This window comes from Xiphophorus couchianus, chromosome 20 (genome assembly GCF_001444195.1).
Source record: "Xiphophorus couchianus chromosome 20, X_couchianus-1.0, whole genome shotgun sequence".
In the NCBI taxonomy this organism is placed as follows: domain Eukaryota; kingdom Metazoa; phylum Chordata; class Actinopteri; order Cyprinodontiformes; family Poeciliidae; genus Xiphophorus; species Xiphophorus couchianus.
In genome coordinates this window covers 27,907,404-27,927,122 of record NC_040247.1, presented here as the reverse complement: position 1 = coordinate 27,927,122, position 19,719 = coordinate 27,907,404, and the positions used below count along the sequence as shown (strand labels likewise).

At 38.8% G+C, this 19,719-nt stretch overlaps 1 protein-coding gene across 8 annotated transcripts in view; it reads right to left on the bottom strand.

Annotated features, from left to right (window-relative positions):
• itpr1b (inositol 1,4,5-trisphosphate receptor, type 1b) overlaps positions 1-19,719 on the bottom strand; it is a 113,284-nt gene that overhangs the window by 16,768 nt on the left and 76,797 nt on the right. For all 8 annotated transcript variants that reach the window (XM_028004013.1, XM_028004016.1, XM_028004015.1 and 5 more), the window contains 8 exons: positions 19,280-19,511; positions 16,293-16,415; positions 9,425-9,600; positions 9,163-9,327; positions 8,828-9,017; positions 7,631-7,723; positions 5,404-5,549; positions 677-842 (listed from right to left, as the gene is read on the bottom strand). In XM_028004013.1, the coding sequence (XP_027859814.1) occupies positions 677-842; positions 5,404-5,549; positions 7,631-7,723; positions 8,828-9,017; positions 9,163-9,327; positions 9,425-9,600; positions 16,293-16,415; positions 19,280-19,511 (1,291 nt within the window). The remainder of the gene's footprint in view (positions 1-676; positions 843-5,403; positions 5,550-7,630; positions 7,724-8,827; positions 9,018-9,162; positions 9,328-9,424; positions 9,601-16,292; positions 16,416-19,279; positions 19,512-19,719) is intronic.

Below are 19,719 nucleotides of genomic sequence, written 5' to 3'. Positions count from 1 at the left end.
ATCCACTCGTGTTCTTGGATTCTATTTACAAAAAAAGAAGGCTTCACAGTGTCGCCCAGCCCAAGGAGCAGGGATTATTCACTACAAAATGTCAACAAATGACTGTCTGGGCCAGTGACTGCAGCGTGTGTACAGTTGAACGTGGTCAAGCCTCATATGGCAACAGGAAGAAACACTCCTCCTCCACAGCAGCACCTTCCGTGACTAAACATTCATTCTGGGAAGAGGAGGCGTAGGGTTTTTTTTTTTTTTACAGAGAAAAAACAGCCCCCATTTTGCAAGCAGCCCTGATGTGAATCTGCTGCAGAGCAGTGGCATGCTCACACTCAGGGCAGACCACTCGCATGACTTGTATTAATTTTAACTGAGAGCCATAAAGCTTACACCTTCTGCTTGACTAAAGCTTCATGCAACAAGTCAGGTATCGATTGAAACTTTGACGCAACTGGAACTGAAAGACGTCCGTTTGTTTTGTTTGTTTGTTTTGCAGCAATAACAACTTTCATACGGCGATGATTGTAAAAAGATACAACAAAAAAAAAAGGCAGTAATAATATCCCTAAACCACCGAAAGTAAAGTCTCGTCAGAAAACTGGCTGCAGAAACAAAAACAAGGGAAACCCAACATTTATTTTCCAATTACACTGATTTAAAAAATAAAAAATAATTTACCCACCACAAATGAAGCATGTTGTCTTTAGGATTTCCTCTTTCTTCTGCTTTTCGCTCCTCAAGTCAGCAAATGTATCGATGATGACACCAAAGATAAGGTTGAGGACAATGATGATGACCATGAAGAAGAAAAGCAGGTCGTAGATGACTCTGGCTGCAAACAAGGGTTCCTGAGGGAGACGGGGAAGAAAACAAGTGAAGCACCATGAGCTTTGAGCTGATTTCACTCTCAGTGGAAATATTTTCTCAGTTTTTACAATGAATTTCCATTAAATTTCAGAAAGTAGGCAGAACAGAGGCCCAGGTGGTGGAAACTGGAAAAAAAAGGAGAATGTTGTGGGTTTTTTAGGGAGGAGTTGAGACATGTTCTTGGTCAGGAGTTGCTCCCAGATGACTGGACAGCTACAGCTAATCTGATAAGGGAGACAGGTGGGAGGATACTTGGTGTGTCATCTGGAGGGAATAAAGTAGAGAAGGAGACGTGGTGGTGGAATGGAAAAGTCCAGAAGCATATACATAGACAGAAGCTAGCCAAAAAGAAGTGAGACAAAGAGGACTGAGAAGTGGACTAGAGGTAAACGTGGCAAAACGTCAAACATAGGGTGTATGATGCTAGGTCGGACAATAAGAAGGGAGAGAACGAGTTGTTTCTATCTGCCGAGGCAGAGAGATAGAAAGACGTGCAGTAAATGAGGGTGATTAAGGATGGGAATGGAAACGTGCTGACCAGTACTTTGATGACTGAGGAAAATGAGAGAAAATGTAGAGTAGAAGTAGATAAGATTTGTAAGGTTGACGTGAGGAAAGTTTGGAGAGGATGAAGAGGGGAAAGGAAGTTGGTCCTGATGACACACTGGTGGAGGTGTGGAAGTGTCTAAGAGAGGTGGAGGTAGAGTTTTTAACTTGGTTGTTCCACAAGATCTTGAAGAGTCAGAGTATGCCTCAGGAAAGGCATCCTCTCACTCATCTGAAAGGAAAAGGAATAAAGATACAGAGTCAAGAGCAGTGGAATGTAGTCTTAGGTTAGCATTTGTGAGCAGAAGAGAGGTGTCATGCCAAGAAAGAGTACTACAGATGTAATTTTTGCTTTGAGGATGCTGATGGAGAAGTAAAGTACGGTGGCCGACAGGTGCAAATGCGCAGCAAAAGAGAAAACATGCAAACAAACAAAAAACACGCGCATAAATTAAATGCGGCAAGCAAAAAGCGAATAAAATGCAGCAAACAAAAAGAGAGACGCAAACAAAAAAGAAGACACCCCCGAATGAAATGCAGCAAACAAAAAGTGAGACGCAAACAAAAAAGAAAACACCCCCGAATGAAATGCAGCAAACAAAAAGTGTTGAAAACGGAAGTGCTCCAGACCACTAGGGGGAGTCAAAGAAAATAGTATTCATTTCTATGGGACCAGATGCAAGATTCAGAGAAAGAAATTTGAAAGAAAGTAAAGGTACGTATAACTATATTTCTTTTCAGAAATATAGTTATACGTACTATATAACTATATTTAGTACGTATAAATACTATACGTACTTATATTATAAAAAGATACGCCGTCTTTTATAATATTATAGAATAACAGAATAATTTATGGGTAGCGTGATAGACTTTGTGTCAGTCATACCGTTCTGGGCTCGGTCTCGATTTTCTTTGACTCCCCCTAGTGGTCTGGAGCACTTCCGTTTTCAACACTTTTTGTTTGCTGCATTTCATTCGGGGGTGTTTTCTTTTTTGTTTGCTGCATTTCATTCGGGGGTGTTTTCTTTTTTGTTTGCTGCATTTCATTCGGGGGTGTTTTCTTTTTTGTTTGCTGCATTTCATTCGGGGGTGTTTTCTTTTTTGTTTGCTGCATTTCATTCGGGGGTGTCTTCTTTTTTTGTTTGCGTCTCTCTTTTTGTTTGCTGCATTTCATTCGGGGGTGTTTTCTTTTTTGTTTGCTGCATTTTGTTCGCTTTTTGCTTGCCGCATTTAATTTGTGCGCGTGTTTTTTTTTTGTTTGCATGTTTTCTCTTTTGCTGCGCATTTGCACCTGTCGGCCACCGTAGTAAAGAGAAGGCCAAAGCGTACGACAGGGAGTCAACAGAGAAACTGTGATATTGGATGAGGAGGTCTGGAGTGGCAGGGAAGTACAGTATGTTAGATTGGTGAAGGATGTGAATGAGACTGTTGGACAGCAGTGAGGTGTGCTGTAGGAGTGCAAAGGAGGTCAAGGTGGTGGCGAGACTGCATCAAAGATCGCCTCTAAGCCTCTTCTTGTTTGCTTTGGTCTTCAACATGCTGATAAATTCTTGCTATGGGGCGTCAAGTGGTGCAGTGGATAGAGTGGGCGCCCCGTATACAGAGGTTACAGACCTCAACAAACGTCCTCTACATCTGTACCCCCCTTCCTTTAGGGAGTATTGTTGAATAAAGGCCACTAGTGCCAAAAATTATTTAAAAAATTGAAATTCTTGCTATGTGGGTCTAAATGTAAGGAAGTGAGTTAACATTTTTTCTGGTCCATTAGTTTTGTTGTGATTTCATCATCTCATTGTTTTGCCCATATTTATGGAAACAACTGACCTTCTGCGAAAGAAAATCAATGCTATATATATATACAGTATATATATATACACACATACAGTACATACACATATATAATTATACTTTGTTAGAAATTGCTTGTTTATTTTAAATGAAATGGACACAGATGGAAAAAGGTGGGGAAGAAAGTTAGATATGAAACAAAGGCATAAAAATAGAGGAGAGGCAGAAGAAAGATTGTACAAGATGACACCCGAGAAGTCTGCTTCTACAACTGTTGAAAGAGAGAAAATAAACAGAGAACTGAAAAACCAGTGACAAATGTATGCATATACACTGCCTGGCCCAAAGAAAAAAAGGACACACTAATATTTTGTTGGACTGCCTTTAACTTCGATTGTAGAGCACATTTGCTGTGGTATTTCTTTGAAAAGCTTTGAAATATCACAAGATTAATTTTTATCTACTGTTGCATCCAACCACTATGTCTCCACTAGAATACACTGGAATGTGTAAACTACCTTTGGGTGGGTTAGGGTTAGGAATAAATCATGAACAAAATGAACACAGGAGACTGACAGAAGGCTCTCTGCATGAGACTGCACCTTTAAAGGTGCTTATTTATTAAAACTGTTGCCATGTTGTGACAGTATTATATGAGGCAGATGATCTATTAAAAAATAAAATTAAAATTGAGGTCCTCCTTCCTGCACTACAATTACAATCTGCAAAAATGAACTAATTCTGGTCAAAACAGCCAATCAGAGCCAGGGGGAGGGTTTTAGTGCTGTCAATCAACCTCTTGTACATTGCTATATGTGCTAATGGTGGAAAAACAACTTGCCGTTACAGGAAAACCGTCTATCTACTGTCGTCGGTGGCTGTGCTAACTAGCTTCAGCATTTGTAGCAGGTTGTGGTAAACCAGCAGAGAGTAAGCGAGAGGAGGTGAGCATGAGAGTGATTGACAGCGTTAAACCCTTCTCCTGATTGGTAGTTTCTGACTGAGTAGTTTCTGCAGTTAGTACTGGGAGCACTGGGAGGAGGCACAGAATCTTGATTTTTTTTTTTATAGATGATCTTTCTTTATGTCACAACATAATTCTAATTTTAACAAATTTGTAAAAAAAAAACAACTTGTTTTTTTTATAGAAGTTACATACTGCAGCACTAACAAAGGTCCTTAATTTAAAAATAGGATCTGCTGTCAGTTTTACTTTCAGTTTCAAGCATTGGGCATGCCAAAATAGTATGTATAGCATAGCATGAAATAGACTATGGCAGGGCGTTGCTGCAATATTTTAGAAACAGGTAAGTCGTTTCTGTGGCAGTTTTGTACATGTGTAGCAGCTACACGTAGCGCTCATGTTGAATTTTTCAACATGTCCAAAAAAACCACAGCAAGCTGGCTTTTCGTGGTCAATCTGTGTGTTTCAAATATGTATTAAGGTAATGAAAAAAAAGCATTCCTCATTTCAGGGTTAAAACAAAAATATTTAATAGATACATTGTTGCCATTATGCTGTAATTATATAGCATAATATTAATCATAAATGTGCTTCAGTGAAAATAGGCCTTTGTCCTATGGGTTTTTTTGTCATAGAAAAAAAAAAATCTCATCTAAGTTTATCTCATTTTGAGTTCACTCCCTCATTCTTTACGTTAGACTGAAGATCTAAGGCATTCTGTGATACAAGCCTGTCTTCCTCCCTCATGAGATAACTTTATTGTCATTTCTGGAATGCTGGACGTTACAAGAGTCCTCACTGCGGCCGCTTTGACCTTTCAGCGGCGCGCTTCTCTCAGTCAGACAGAGCTTCTTTATGCACAGGGCAGTCCTTACACCATTTCTCAGGAAATAAACTGGTCAATGTGCACTTACTGGGTCAGATTTATTACATGCTTTTTGTAGATGGGCAAAATGAACAGCTTGATGGTCTTGTTAGATCATAAATGCAACTTTTAAGACCTCTCACTTTTCTCCAATTACTTAAATTCAATTTAACTTAATTCAATCTGGTTGCGAGGCGGGAAAACGGGCAAGAATTCACGTCATGTATGCTGCCGTTTTCTGTTTGAAAAGAAAGCAATGTGACAAAAAATGAGCTAAAAAATATATACATTTGTGGTTTCACGTAAACCTTTATTTGATCGCGCGCTCAGAAACCTCCGCATGATCTCTCTGTTGCAATGTTTGTTTACTCCGTACCTCCTTGGATGGCTTGCGCAGGACGTCCCCAACACCTCCTCCACTCCTCAGGCCGTGACTCAGTACTGTGACAATGCACATGAGTAAGGAGTCACATGTTCGCTCCTTGTCCTCAATCACCACTGACGGCTGGACAGCAACAGCAGCTACAAAGAGAAAGAAAATGTTACGTTTTTAGATACTACTGTCTGCGGCAAAATGCCAAAGTTGCTCTGCTGGAGGAGAGACTTTTTTTTTTTATCAATAAATCTCGAAACACAGATAGGGTTAGGGTCATTTTGAGCAAAACTGGAACCACACTGGATTCATTACTCTGATATGTGAACGATTTTCTAGCTCTGACCCACGGATAACTGCAGATTTCTCTTAAAGTACAATTAAAAGGTGAGAAAATTTAAGAAGAGCGTGAACAGTAACAAATGTTATTGGAAGCCAAGTGGACATTACATAAGGTGTGAGAAAGTTGTAATTGGTTTTACAATTTTGAAACAGACAAAAATGACTGCAAAGTGAGGATTTTATACTGTCTTTAGCATCTTGAATGGGAGATTATCTCAGATAACATATTAAAAGAACATTCTTTGAATATCTGACCTCTTTGTCACTCTTCAGTGCACCTGCACTGAAGAGTGTTGTCACCGGGACCTACCAGCAGGTGAGAAAACATGTAAAACTTCTGAGGTTACAACTGCTTCATCCCCATCACAGAAGGTACAGCTGAAGGTCAGCCAATTCCAGTTACAAGTTTATGAGCGGAAAGTAACCAGCTACGTTTACTCTTGTTACTGTAATTAATACTATTTGTCTGTACTTTGTTCTTTTTGAAGAACTTTACAAAACCTGAACTTTTTACTTTAGTACGTTTTGAGTAAAGTATTTTACTCAGTTACATTTGAAATCATATCCATTGAGTAATTTTATTATAATTATTTAAATCAGGCCTGTGTGCAATCATGGCATGGGGTTGATCATGTACGCTGCTGTCCTGTGGGCAACGTCCGCTTTAGCGGTGGCGTATTGTGTTGAAAAGCAGCATATGTTGTAATGACTGTAACCACTAGGTGGCTTGGCCATTGCTTGGACACTATTTTGCTTTGAATTCAAAACTAAGCAAATGCTGCTGGATCGTAACTGCATCATGTCAGTCTTTTATTATATATCACATAAACATAAAGATAGATTATGCTCTGTTCTAGAGCATAAAGTCACAACAGTCCTCCACTGGCTGTTTCCCCCCCCGTTTTTTTCTTGCCAGAGACGCATCCTGGCGCAACACGTCAATGCTCTCGGTCGGTATTGTTCAAAAGATGGAAAGTAGAAAGAAGGAGAGTGGTATGGAGAAGTAAAAGAGGGAATTTCTGGAAACAGATACAGCTAAATGAGCAAAAATCTTTAAACTTTTTCTCAAAAACAAGCTCGCGTTTAGTAACGTCATACGATGACACGGGTAAGGCAAACCACTGTGCAATCCTTTCAATGAGCTGTGTGGTGTTGTGGCATATAACAACGTTGCCTAATTTATTTATTTTTATATCTTGACGCCGCATAACTTCGTTGAAGTCAGAAGAAATAAATAATGGATCACCAATTCCATACTTTTAGAGCTGGCTTGCTAAAGAAGCTGTGAGAACTTTAAGTATAGGATTTTCTCCAATTAGCGACAAAAACTATCCCATACTTGAACAGTGATGAAGGGTTTTGGAAGCTTAGGTGAGGTCGGGGGTCAAGCAATTTGGGGATTGGATATGGCTGACTGATCGGTTTTAAGCTGCTGAATGTGTTCATGATTGAATGGTGGTTTTTCCCATCAAGATTAGTCGCTTCCAAAGACTTATTGTTTGGAGTTGGAGGCTTTCTGTGCCATCACTGGATGGATCGTTCAATCCATTTGTACCTGATGGTTTTTAATCCTTGACCTTTTCACCTCAGGCCTGAGTATCTGCTCTTAGGCTCGTCAACCCCTCTCCCGCAGCACGAGGGGTCCAAACCCCCTGACATTTCACCAGGTGGCTCAGTCTGACTAAATCTCGTGATTTGTTCAGCTGTGCTGATCTTGGTGACTCAGGAAAACGCAGAGCCGTCTTAAAACAAACATACAAGCCACAAGCACAGTCGCACACCAACAGCCTGAAGTCTCATGCATGCACCAACACGTGGCTTCAGACCTAACAGAAGCCTTGAACTTTAACATCCTCCCTCCAACATGTTCATACTTTCGTCAACGTACCATCCATGACGGCTTCTGTCGAGCAGTTTTCTCCGTTTTCCTTCTGGCACGCTCTGCCCGAGAAGAACTCTCCAATCATGCTGGCTCCATGTTCTGTTCAGCAACAGAATGTGCATGATTATGCACGCGCACAAAGAGTCACAAGCATATATATTTGCACAATGCATTCAAGTGCATTGCAGACGTACTGAGGTGCCTTAATTTATTTATTTATTTATTTTTTGACATTTTGTCATGTCTCAACCACAAACTGCGATATATTTTATTTTGGTTGAAGTGACAGACCTCGACTTCACAATTCTAAACGTGGTTGTTAATGTGAAATGAAGGGAAAATGATACAAGGTTTTAACAAAGAAAAATCTGAATAGCGTGGTGAGAGTTTGGTATTCTGTACCAAGGTCAATCATTTATAGATCAACCTTCTGCTGCAGAAGACCTGCCACAGATCTTTGCGTGGATTAAGATCAGGACTATGAGTGAAGCATTCTAACACGCCAATGTGGCTCATTCTACACCAATACATTGTAGCTACAAGTGTGTATTTAGCCTTTTTTCTTCTAATATTACAAAGCCCTTATGGGCTCTGTCACTTGGACATTGTTTTATGTCCTAAACATTCATCAAAATTCACTTTATCTTTAACCTGTCTGCTGTGTTCCTTGGGCTTCGTGATGCTGCTTTGTACATTAATGTTCTCTAACAAACATCTGAGGTCTTCACAGAACAGCTGAATTTATACTGAGATGAAATTATCTACAGATGTAATGGTGAGGTGACTTCTAAAGGCAATCAACTGGACCGGATTTCACCAGAATAAAAATGGGGAAGTCCACCTTTTAGATTTCTTCTGAAAAATCTACATAAAACCAAATATTACGTACCTTCCCTTTCATAATCACAAACTACTTTATATTGGTATATCGCATAAAATCCCACAAACATTGAAGTTTGTGGTTGAAAAAGTTTAAGGTGTGAATACTTTATTAAGGCAGTGTTGGTCACAAAACCAACATTGTAAAGCTTGTAGGAGAATAGGATTTTGACAAAAATGTAAAGAAATTTTGATCATACATCTTGGCTATACTGATATTTCTTCATTTAGGGCGTTTTGATAATGATGAAAATCATTCCATGAGTACTTGGGTCAAGAAGGGCAAGAAACACTTTCATGCCTCCAGCCAAGACTTTAGCATACCGAGAGTTTTGTTGGGTATCCTGTCGACGGCCAAAATGAAGTCGTCCTTGAAGAAGATGTATCCCACAATCGAGAAGAGGTAGACGAGGATGAGGGCCAACACGGCCGTCAGAACTATGGAGCGTCCATTCCGGGTGACACTCTTTATCACGTTCAGTAAGGTCTCTTCTCGGTAAACAAGATCAAAGAGCTGAAAAAGATGAAAGTTTACAAATGAGTGTATGGTATCTTTGCGAAACACACAGAAAAAAAGGGGACTCTTTTTGTTTCCTTTACTTGTCTTTAGCACTATTAATATTATTGAGCTAATGTGATTTGCGTGTGCCACCAAATACCAGCAAGCTGTAGAAGAAGACGTGGACGAAGACCCCCAGCGAGCAGATAATCAGGTAGAGCAGGTGGTACAGGAACTCCACGTCCATGACCATGGCCATGTATCCGCGCGTGAAGGTTCCTCGGTTCCCAACGAAGCTCATTAGGAAGATCACCTTGTTACACAGCTGGGAAAATCAACAAACACCTCTTGTAAACTCAGAAAAACATCAGAATCGCAACCAGAAAACATCCGCTTTCGTAAACATGCTGATGCAGACTTACATTAAACCCGCCCAGCAGGAGCAGCGTGGGCTCCAAGCCCACAGAGAAGATCAGGCGCAGGATGGTGGACGCAATCAGCGCCCTGATTCCATGAGGCTGAGGCAACACGATGACGATGGCCAGCGACACCAGCATGGCCATCCATAACAGAGCAGACAGGTGGGGCTCCAGGGTCCCTGAAGGAAAAAAACAAAAGGATTTGATTAGAGAAAGGCAGAAGAAAAAAATCCATTCAGTCAGTTCACTTAAAGTCACAGCTGTTATTACAAATACTTCTTTTTTTCTCTCTTAAACAGATGATAACTATTTCTTCTCTTACAGCTAAATACATCCCACATTATATGATGAGATTGTCAAAAGTTCTAACAGAACAATAATAAAGATGAAATGATGACAAAAGAGAGAAAACAGACAATAATGAGGGCAGAACTGAGTCCCAACGTTTATTAACATCTGGAAGAATTTGTAATTTCCTCCATCAGATAAATGCCCCAAACCTTTCAGAGCCAAGTGCTACGTGGAAGGCTAGGTCTGTCGCAATAACAAATATAAATTGCCCCAGAAATCATTGCGATATGTGATAACATTGTTACATAGGAAGATTTACCTTTTTTAATTGATTTACTGCTACAGTAAGTTATATTAATAATGAACAACAGGAACAACATCCAACTCCTACCCATACCTTTTGGATGCCCACATATGTTTTGCTTTAATTCTACATGGTGCGTGGAGCTTTATTATCGCATGAGTCCTGATCAGCATGCAGCTGACAGACTGGGTGGCTTTGTTAATGGGATTCCCATTCCTCACAAAGCACACATTACAAAAGGAGATTAGTCACATTCTTTTTTGTCTAAGGCACCAAGTGGAGCTCCCTAATCATCTCCAGCGTCTACAACACTCGTCAGGTATGCGTTACATAACCCTCTGCTGGATAAAAATAGACGCTGTAGCAGCCAAAGTTATCAGCGACGGTTCTAGGTACGGCTTTGTTGCGTCGGAGCTCAAAACGCTCAATACAGACAGAGTAACACACCAGGCTGCTTATCTCCCTTTCTGCTTTTGAAGGATCTTCAGACACGGGCTATAATGCCACACCAGCACCTTCGACAATCTTTCCAAAGCCTCTTTCATCAAACACTTTGCCGTCTCCATGCGTCTTCTCAAAGGGCCGATGTAGTCACAGCCGACTCGTGTAAGGCCAAGCTCGAGTTTGTTTGATCAGGCAGTCGCAGGATTTAAAAGCGTAAACAAGGATTAAGGAGAGTTATACAATCAAATCTGAAGCATTTGCTCGGCCAGAGGAATTGCTACACCTAGTTCCTCCTCCATTCATATTTTATTTTAAAAGAACGGTATATGAAGACTTCCAACGCTGATTTTATGTGTAGTGCTGACGTACAAGCATCCTGTTCTCTACACTTTTCATGTAGTCACAACCCACAATGGCTACAGAAACCACAAAACACCTATGTTAATTCTCATTTGCATTGGAAAGTCAAGCATAATAATAGGACAAGGCTTATGTTTGTTGAGTAGATTTGACTTGGGTAGGCACAGCTGAAAACGGCAGTGTTCCCACATTTTTAGGGATTCTTCATTACTCAATAAATTTAAAAAAAATCCAAATAAACAAGTGTTGACATTAAGAATGCCAGTAAATTGTAGAAAATTGAACCACCCACTTGCCTCACTTTCCCCATCTACAGTAGATCAGTCCATTGGTCGTAAAATTGCACAAATTGAGAATATGTAAAAAAAAAAAAAATCAGTTAATGGAAACATGGCAATTTTGAAAAAAAGCTCACGATTTTTGATAAAACTAGGAAGAGGTGGTTTTTCGGCATTAGTGAATATTTTTTAAAAACTAAACGGTGCGACACTCTGCCGCCCTGAGTCAACACTTTATAGTACCACTGTAAACTGCCAGGTTTTAGGGATTTGCATTGCTTAACTACTTTTGAACATCTAGAGACCAACTTTAAAAAAAAAAAAATTTTCTTCATTAAAGGCTAGACCTCATCTGAGCCATTCCAACAAACTGAATATGCTTTGATCTAAACGATTTCATTTAACTCTTACTGTATGTTAAGAGTTAAGCCTGTCAAGGTTTTTAAATCTTTTCTCAAGACCCATTTTTTCTTCTTTTGCGTTTGATTCAAACAGAGTGAGTTTCTTCTATCAAGTTTATTTATGTAGCACATTTAAAACAACCTCAGCTGAACAAAGTGCTTCCCAGTACTTTCATCATAGATAAATACTTAAATGATACAAGAAATAAAATTAGTTTAAGAAAAACTAGCATAAAATTGGTAGTAAAATACCAAGAAAAAACAATGATATGAATCAAAACCAAGATATAGTTAATTTCAGTTGCAGCATTTTCCCAAAAACCATTAAGTACCAATTTTCCCCTTTTTTTTGTTTAGCTATAATGACAGTCAAGGAGTATATTTGTATTTTGTTTTAGTCTTAGATTTCTATATATTTTTCTTGTTCTTGTTGTTTCCTTGAATTGTACAGCACTTTGGACACATATGTTGTTTTTATGCGCTATATATTTTCCCAAGTCTTTTGCTGCCACCAACGACAACCTTGCAACAAACAGCAACCTAACCCTGCTTCAGCTTCTCCACAACTTTGTTGTTCTCCAACAAACTTTTAACCTATATTATTAGTCTTCCACTCTTTCACATGAAATATCAATAAAACACTTCAAGGTTTGCAAGAAAGTTATCTTTACCTTGCATATTGAAAACCGATTATTCTCCTCTGTTCAGTCTAAGTTTAAGGTAGAAAAGGTTTAAAAATAAACTGCAGCTAAATTTTAAAAAACTAATTGCTTTCTTCAATATTTTAGAGTGAGAAAATGCAACTGAAGTGACAATTTTTCTCATCTTAAAAATTTTAGTAAGTTGTTCCTGTATTATTGATATGCAATACTAGTCATGAGTTTCCTAGGATGGAAACAGCTCAGGGTCGTGTTTTATCACATGTGAGGTTGTTACAGGTTACTTGGTTCACGCTGGTTAAACTGCTGGTGCAACTGCGACAGGAAATGTTTCAGACACGAAGCTGTGTTTAGATACCCGCAGAAGAAGTCTTCACCAGATCAATATAATAAAGTTTAGCAACACTGAAACACACTGACCTTTGCTCTACACTTGTACTTTTTTTTTTTTTGGTCTCTTTACAGTGAAAAGCTTGAGGTGTCGCTACGTTTGCATCTGCACTGCCACATTTCTGCAGCCCTCCTTATTAATAGTTACCTTCACAACAGAACTGTGTTAAAGAAAATAGGTTTTCTATATTAAGTTTGTTTATAAAGTGTTTAGATTTGTAGCTGACAAGAGTCCAAGCATCAACCCATGTGATGATATGTCTAAATGTATGTCATTTTAAGAAACTATTTTAATATTGTAAGAAATGTACAACCCCCATATAAATTTTTGGTAAAGTGCAAAGTTTGTTTGTCTGAGAAATCATCAAAAATAAACGCCACAACACAATTTGGGGAGATTTTTTTAAATCTTGTGTTCATTTTCAGGTCAGTCTATTAACTTTGGTTTTAATACTTCATATAACTAGCCACAAATAGAGGCCACCATCAGTTAACAGATACAGCTTTTGTCCTAGATTGACTCGGAGCTCTCAGAAGATCCTTTAAAACTGAAAACCACATGAGGTTTCTAAAGCTAAGCAAAACAATCTTTTTTTTTCTTTTTTTTTTGGTCTCTATAACTGAGGAAGTACAAACAAAAGGGGACCTCGCCATTTGACCCCAGCCAGAACAATTGAAAGATTATGCAAACAATGTGCGTCTTCTCTTTGCCTTCAAACAAAAGAGGCCCTAATGACTGGCGGCTTTTCACATCTCCACAAGCGCCGTCCTCGAAGAGGGCCAGAGAGGGGGGAGGGAATAAAAAAATAAAAAAAGAGGAGAAACCAGAAGAAACGGAAAACTGAAACTACATGTAAAAACATGCTCGGATCTGTCACTTACTCCCTTTGTTTGCGAAGAATCGCCTGTCTTGCAGAACTGCCAGCAATCAGACAACTCCGTTTCACTTAAAATACTTTTTCTGAAGTAATCTGCTGGACCTTATGACCCGCGAGGCTACTTAAATCTATTTTTCAAAGCAGTGAGACATAACCTGCGAGACTAGAGGTAATAATAGTGTAGGAGCAAAGTCAATTATCTAGTTTATCTCTGCGTACGTGGCGTTTGGTCCGCATTGCGTATGATGTTTAACTTTTCAAACAGAGGAGGTTGTGTTGTGTCATCTGACCAGATCGCCCGGTTTAAAAATAACACGTAACCTGAAATATCAAAATATGACTCATTATTTCAAAAACAGTGTTGCTTTAGAAAGTGCTCTGGTCGTCCATTTTCCTGACAAACATTGAAGGAGTATGGCTTCTTTGCAAAAGTATGCGTTGTATTTAGGCAAAATGGCATTTTTCTGATTTCCGTTCACAGCAGAATCCTCAGACAGGCTTTACAGAGCCGGTCAAAGATTATCTAGGGCCTTTAAGCTGACTTTGATTTGGGGCCCCACTTGCAGTAAGACGCAAACTTTAACCCTAAAATCTCTCTAGAATTGCTTGATTTTTTAAAATGTTTTTTTGTATGAAGCACATTTTAAAGCCCCTTGTTTCACTATTTGTTTGTAAGCATTTTCCGAACTTGTATAATGAACTAGTTTACATAGTTAAACAAATAGCTTTTCACAGATTATCTGACTCATGTTAAACAGTCAGGACATTATGACAGTTTTAACAAATATGTAAAAAAAATACTCTTTTTTAAAATAAAAGTTACATATTGCATCTTTAGGAACATATACATAACTGGAAACAGGTCAAGGGAAATATCAAGTGGGTCTTCTTGAACCAAGCTAGCAGTCTGACATCCATATCTTCTGACTGGAGAACATGCTCATCACTTCATTGCCTGTGGTAAAGCTAGAGAAGTGTGAAGCTGCACCCAAACCACAAGCATTCAGGAGCACAGACAGCTCTGTGAAAGTCTGAGAATTTGACACAGTGTACATGTATCACTGTCATGAGTTCTAGAAACATTAAATGAAATGTAAAACTTAAAAAAGTCAATCTAAAGCATCACCTGCCATGGTGCTGATGGTATAAACCCCATGGGAGCTGCTTGAAAAACTCCCACCTTGTGCTCCATATTGTCAGTGTTCTGCTCCACCCCTGACCTCAGCAGTTATTGCTTGTGCCATTTCAAGTTCCTGTGTTGTAATCTAGTTGTCACACTCATCGTGTTAACCACAAGGTACCAAACAGATGCTTGCAGATCACAAGCGGTGCTTTGAGAAACAATCTGTTGTTCTTCATAGAAGAAAAGGTTGATGAGATGGAATAAAAAGCAGCCTTGTGGTGTAAGCATCTTGATGTGTAACCTCGCTCGGCCGATGGCTGTAAACGTCCCGGTCACACAAAAAGTAAAGAATACCTCTTCAAAGTGGCATTCAAATATACCGCCATGTGGTTATTATCAAAAGGCTACATGAGCTACATCAATGAAAACATACAAATCTGTTCAATACATTACAAGAAAGAGATTTTGATGAACATCTTTTGTTCTTAAGGTTTTATTGACTCTGTAATCAATTCATTGATGACAATTCTAGTTGCACACTGAACATGCACATCTAGAAGGCGACCAGACTTTTCTTGTTGCTTGAAGACATTTCAACTCTCCACCAGCAGGTTCTAAACATGGAAGTAATAGGCTTATAACATGTAATCAGAACAATCACTTTTAGGGCCATTAAGATCCGTCGTGGGGCATGTGGGATACGCATGTCACTGGCCCCACCTTCTATTCAGCTCAATGTCTGGGTCATAATTGCTTGACAACGCAAACACGTACCTAACAACAATTTGTTTTGGTCACATGTCCCCAGCTGTGATTTGGAGTAAAATTGCCTCATGGAACAAGTCAGGGCTGCAGAGTAGGTGTTAGCAAGATGAGATCTGAGGCCACATCCTCTGTTTTTTTGGTGGTTTTTCTTATTTAACATAGACAGCTTCTGTCACACCTCTCAAGCCATCTGCATTCTGTTTTGTGAAGATTGAAGTCTTCACACGAGTGTTGACAAAGACTTGTGTTCCTCGCCCTTGAGATTTAAATGAACCACTGATTCTTGACTAAAAGAGTTGGCTCTTTCGTTTTGGGTCATCCCTCATCACTGTTTACTTTCTCCAATGTAGAGGTCTGAATGTTCCTCACTGCACTAGCCTGTATATACCAGACTTTGTGTTTGGGTGTTTTATTGTTGGGAGCAACCAGTGCTTATGATGCCTGGACTATATCCATCTAATGCTGAAATGAAGATAGTTCCAGTAATCTTAAAGTTTCCTTGCCATCTTCTCATACATCTGCACCACTCTTAATGTATTCTTCCCAATAACACTATTAGGGTCACTTTTCCAATTCAAACTAAAGTTTATAAATTACTACCAACCATATCCCAACTAACTGAGAATCGGCACCAATGGAAGACCATCTACTTCAACTGAAATGCCAACCAAGTACATCAATGATCAGAAAAGTGGCCCATGGTAACTCTGAGGGTAACTATTGCTTGTCAATTCCATCAATCTGACTTTTATGGGGGAAAATGACCATAAGACAGCCATAAAGAGTTCTGTTGGTGGTTTGCCACAAACCATGTAGGGCTCGTTGTTTTTCTTCAACAAGAATTGAGAATTCAGCAAAGGTTCACCTCCCACCAGGACATAAACCTCAATAAAACAATGGAGTTTTAAAAATTCAATAAAACAATGAGGTTTGTTAGGTATCAGCACTTCTGGCGTAATAAAGCAAAAGTTGACTGACCTCCACGGAAACCTTCCAGAGGGTAGAAGAAGGCCACAAGGAGGTTCATGAGCACGGCCAGGTTGAAGGAGATGCTGCTCCAGAAGGACATGTTCCTGGAGCACCAATAAAGGATGGGCTGAGCTGGAATAAGATTTTCACAATTTTGAGTAATTTTATTAATAGAAAACACAGCAGCATGCAAACATCCTCAACAAAGTACAACTTATTTAATAAAATTGCCAAGAAGATTAATGTTTACACCCAAACAGGAGTGCTTCTCATCCTGACCTCAAGTGTCAAAATGTACAGCCTGAACTGCAATTCTTCTATTTTCTAAACCCCAAATATTAACTCAAACAAAACAACCATATGGCATGATGGCATTTTGCACCAAAGTGGTTATTAGTCACAACCTACACCCTGCTTTTGGTCACTAGATCAGTATCGTGGGTCAACACTATTTTGGGCCCAGTTTTTCTGCAGAAAAGCAGAACTGGCAGCTGAAGGCACTATATTCATGTCAAGTGGTTTGCACCAGCGGAAAGAGCACAATCTCATGGTGTGCTGATTCACTCGTAGAGGAAACAGAAGGTGGTTTCTCACATGCTTTCACACTGCAGACCAGCAACACTCCTACACGGCTGACCATGGGACAAGCCAGAACATGTTCCTCAATACAGAGAGAAGCGTAAACAAAGCGACGTCTGAGAACCGAATCACTCAGAGGTCAACAGGAACATGTCCCGACCTGAAAAGGAAACCTACATTTTTTTTGTTTGTTTTCATTATGTTCTTTCTGCTCTGGTTTAGTTTCTATATGTAGCTTTACACTGAAACGTTAAATACGTTGCTTTGACTTGTCTCCAGACTCAGTGACAATTAGTGGTTCTGATCGCTCCAACTGGCAAGAAAAGGAAGGAGGTCATAAGATTCCCATTAAACTGAGCACACTCAAAGGACCCGGATAAGCCAAATCCTGTCAGAAAGGCCGTTTGCTTTCAGGTGACCATGAAAGAAGAGAAAACACTCAAACACTTATCTAATTGTATCAACCCTAGATACCACACGTAAAACCCAAAGTTGAATTCAATAGTGTGTTAACTGTCCACTGCAACTTAAAATTCACCAACTTGTTACGAGTAGCAAAGGTTGTGCAATGATTCTTGATGCATCATGTTTAGCTTGAATTTGTTTAATGCTAAATATTCATTACAGTTTAATAAAAAACAACAACAACAACATATGTTCACATTAACTCTATAAAGGTTTACTTGGCATTTCCTGTTGCATCCCTCCAGGTTTCATGACAAAAGGAGCTAATCTCTTTTATATATATAGTATGACAAATTTAATTCAATTTAGAATTTTGTCAAAAAACAACAACAAAAAAACCAAAACAGGAAGTACTGCATCACAACCTCCAATCAACAACAGAATATTTGCTCTGACTGGACATTTATTCAGCTGTGGTATTTGTGGGGAAACAAATTATTAAAAGAAAAACATTTTTGCAAATAGGACATATAATTACTTTATTAGATATCTAAATGTTGTAGTCTTATGAAAATTAGCTTAAATGTATAAAAATGTCGTGAGCTTTCATATTCACTCTTTCTTAAGCAGCAGTGTCAGCTTGAGTTTTTGTAAATTATTTTCTCATCTTTTATAGAAAAAAAGAAAAAGAACAAAGTATTGGGGCATTAATGTTGGTTATAAATTTAAACTTTAACCTGATAAATCCACCTCTGAGGGAGCGACAACAGCTAAAGAGTGCTCACTTCTTGACGTTTTAACCACTACCTCTACTTTCATTGACATATAACCCAATATCATCAATGACTATGTGTTTTCTTCACACGGCCATCTTTTAATGTTTTACAGGGCAAAACCAATGTTCCAGACTTTTTATGCAGTGCATGAAAAAGAGAAAAAATCCCTGTCCATGACTGCTTCTCTTTAACTCTGTGGAACTGCCTGTTTCGCTATTAATCACATTTCATTTTTATTTCTTCATGTAAATCCTATTTCCTTCAAATGATTTCTTACACTTTGAATTGTTTCCCCAAGATGTTCAAATCATTTCTTTTTATAATGTTTTCATTTTGTTTTTTTCCTTTGAAATTCAGACCAAGCAGACTGACTGTTCTCTCAAACCATCACTTAAAAGCTTTAAAGCATTTCTATAGTTATAAATTGCAGCTTTTTTGTTTGCGCCATTTTTCCTTGTCTAACAACAAATAAATAACAAACCATAAATTCTCTGCAAGCCCTTTCAACCAAACAATGATTTGACTATTCACACTTTTGCATTACTGTTTCAGGAAAGATTTTGAACATTTTTCTTTTTCAATCAGAATTGATCAATTGTCCAGATGTTAGTATTTCCAAATAAAAACCACAAAAAGTTTTAGATTTTTTCAATTTTTACATTTTTGTTTTGTTATAGTATAGTCAACTGAAAACCAATTGTTTCACAGCTATGATTTATTACAGTGTTTTTAACAAAGTAAATAACAGAGGTGATTCAATATTTTCATAAGGATTTTAACTGATCAAATGTTTTTAAGTTTTCCTCCCCTGATGCCAAAGTCAGTGAACTCAGAAAAAGCTTTTAGAAATGTTTTAATGATTTTTTCACACCTGTATGTTTCAATATTTTATATAAGTATCAACAGATATAGAATTTATTAGGCTAGAATCACTTTTGTTTATGTTTTAGCTTGTGATTTATCTACAGTATTTTTGTCATTTCAAAGAAAGGTTCACAATATATAGTTCAAGTGCTTGTGATGTGATCATCTGAGTATCAAGGAAGAAGAAAATGTTCTGGGAAATCCAGTCTGGTCACAAGTTAAAAAAAAAAAAAAATCCCAGAGTATTCAAAAAATCTTGTTCATGCTTTTTTTTATTTTATTTTATTTCCCATAATGGCCTGGAGAGATGCACAAGGAAGGAGTGCAAACTATGCAGTAGGATATAAAAAAAGGTAGAGAAGAAAAACGCACAGGGTACGGTGTTTGTGTTACCGGTGGCCTCCTGAGTACCTCGCAGCTTCTTCTGCCAGTTCATCTCGTTGAAGAGATCCTCAGAGCGCAGGAAAAAGTCATTTATCTTGCTGCCCTGCTCATCCCGCTCGGTGGTGTAGTACACTCGCAGTTTGGACTCTTGTGTGAGGAACTCGCAGATGTTGGGGACCGGAAACACTATCTGCTCCATGGTGCGATCCAGACGTACAATCTGAATACAACCACGACAGTCAGCTTCATGCAACAATTAGATCTAAGTTCTTTTAACTGGGTGTTCGATACAGTCTTTCGCTGCGTTAGTAAAACATTGGAACTCTCTGCAAAGAAAAAAACTCCACCGACAACTTAAGCACAAATCGGTGTTACCAATCTGCATTCCTTATGCTTACGAGGCCGCACCGGGAAATGAGCGAGCATTC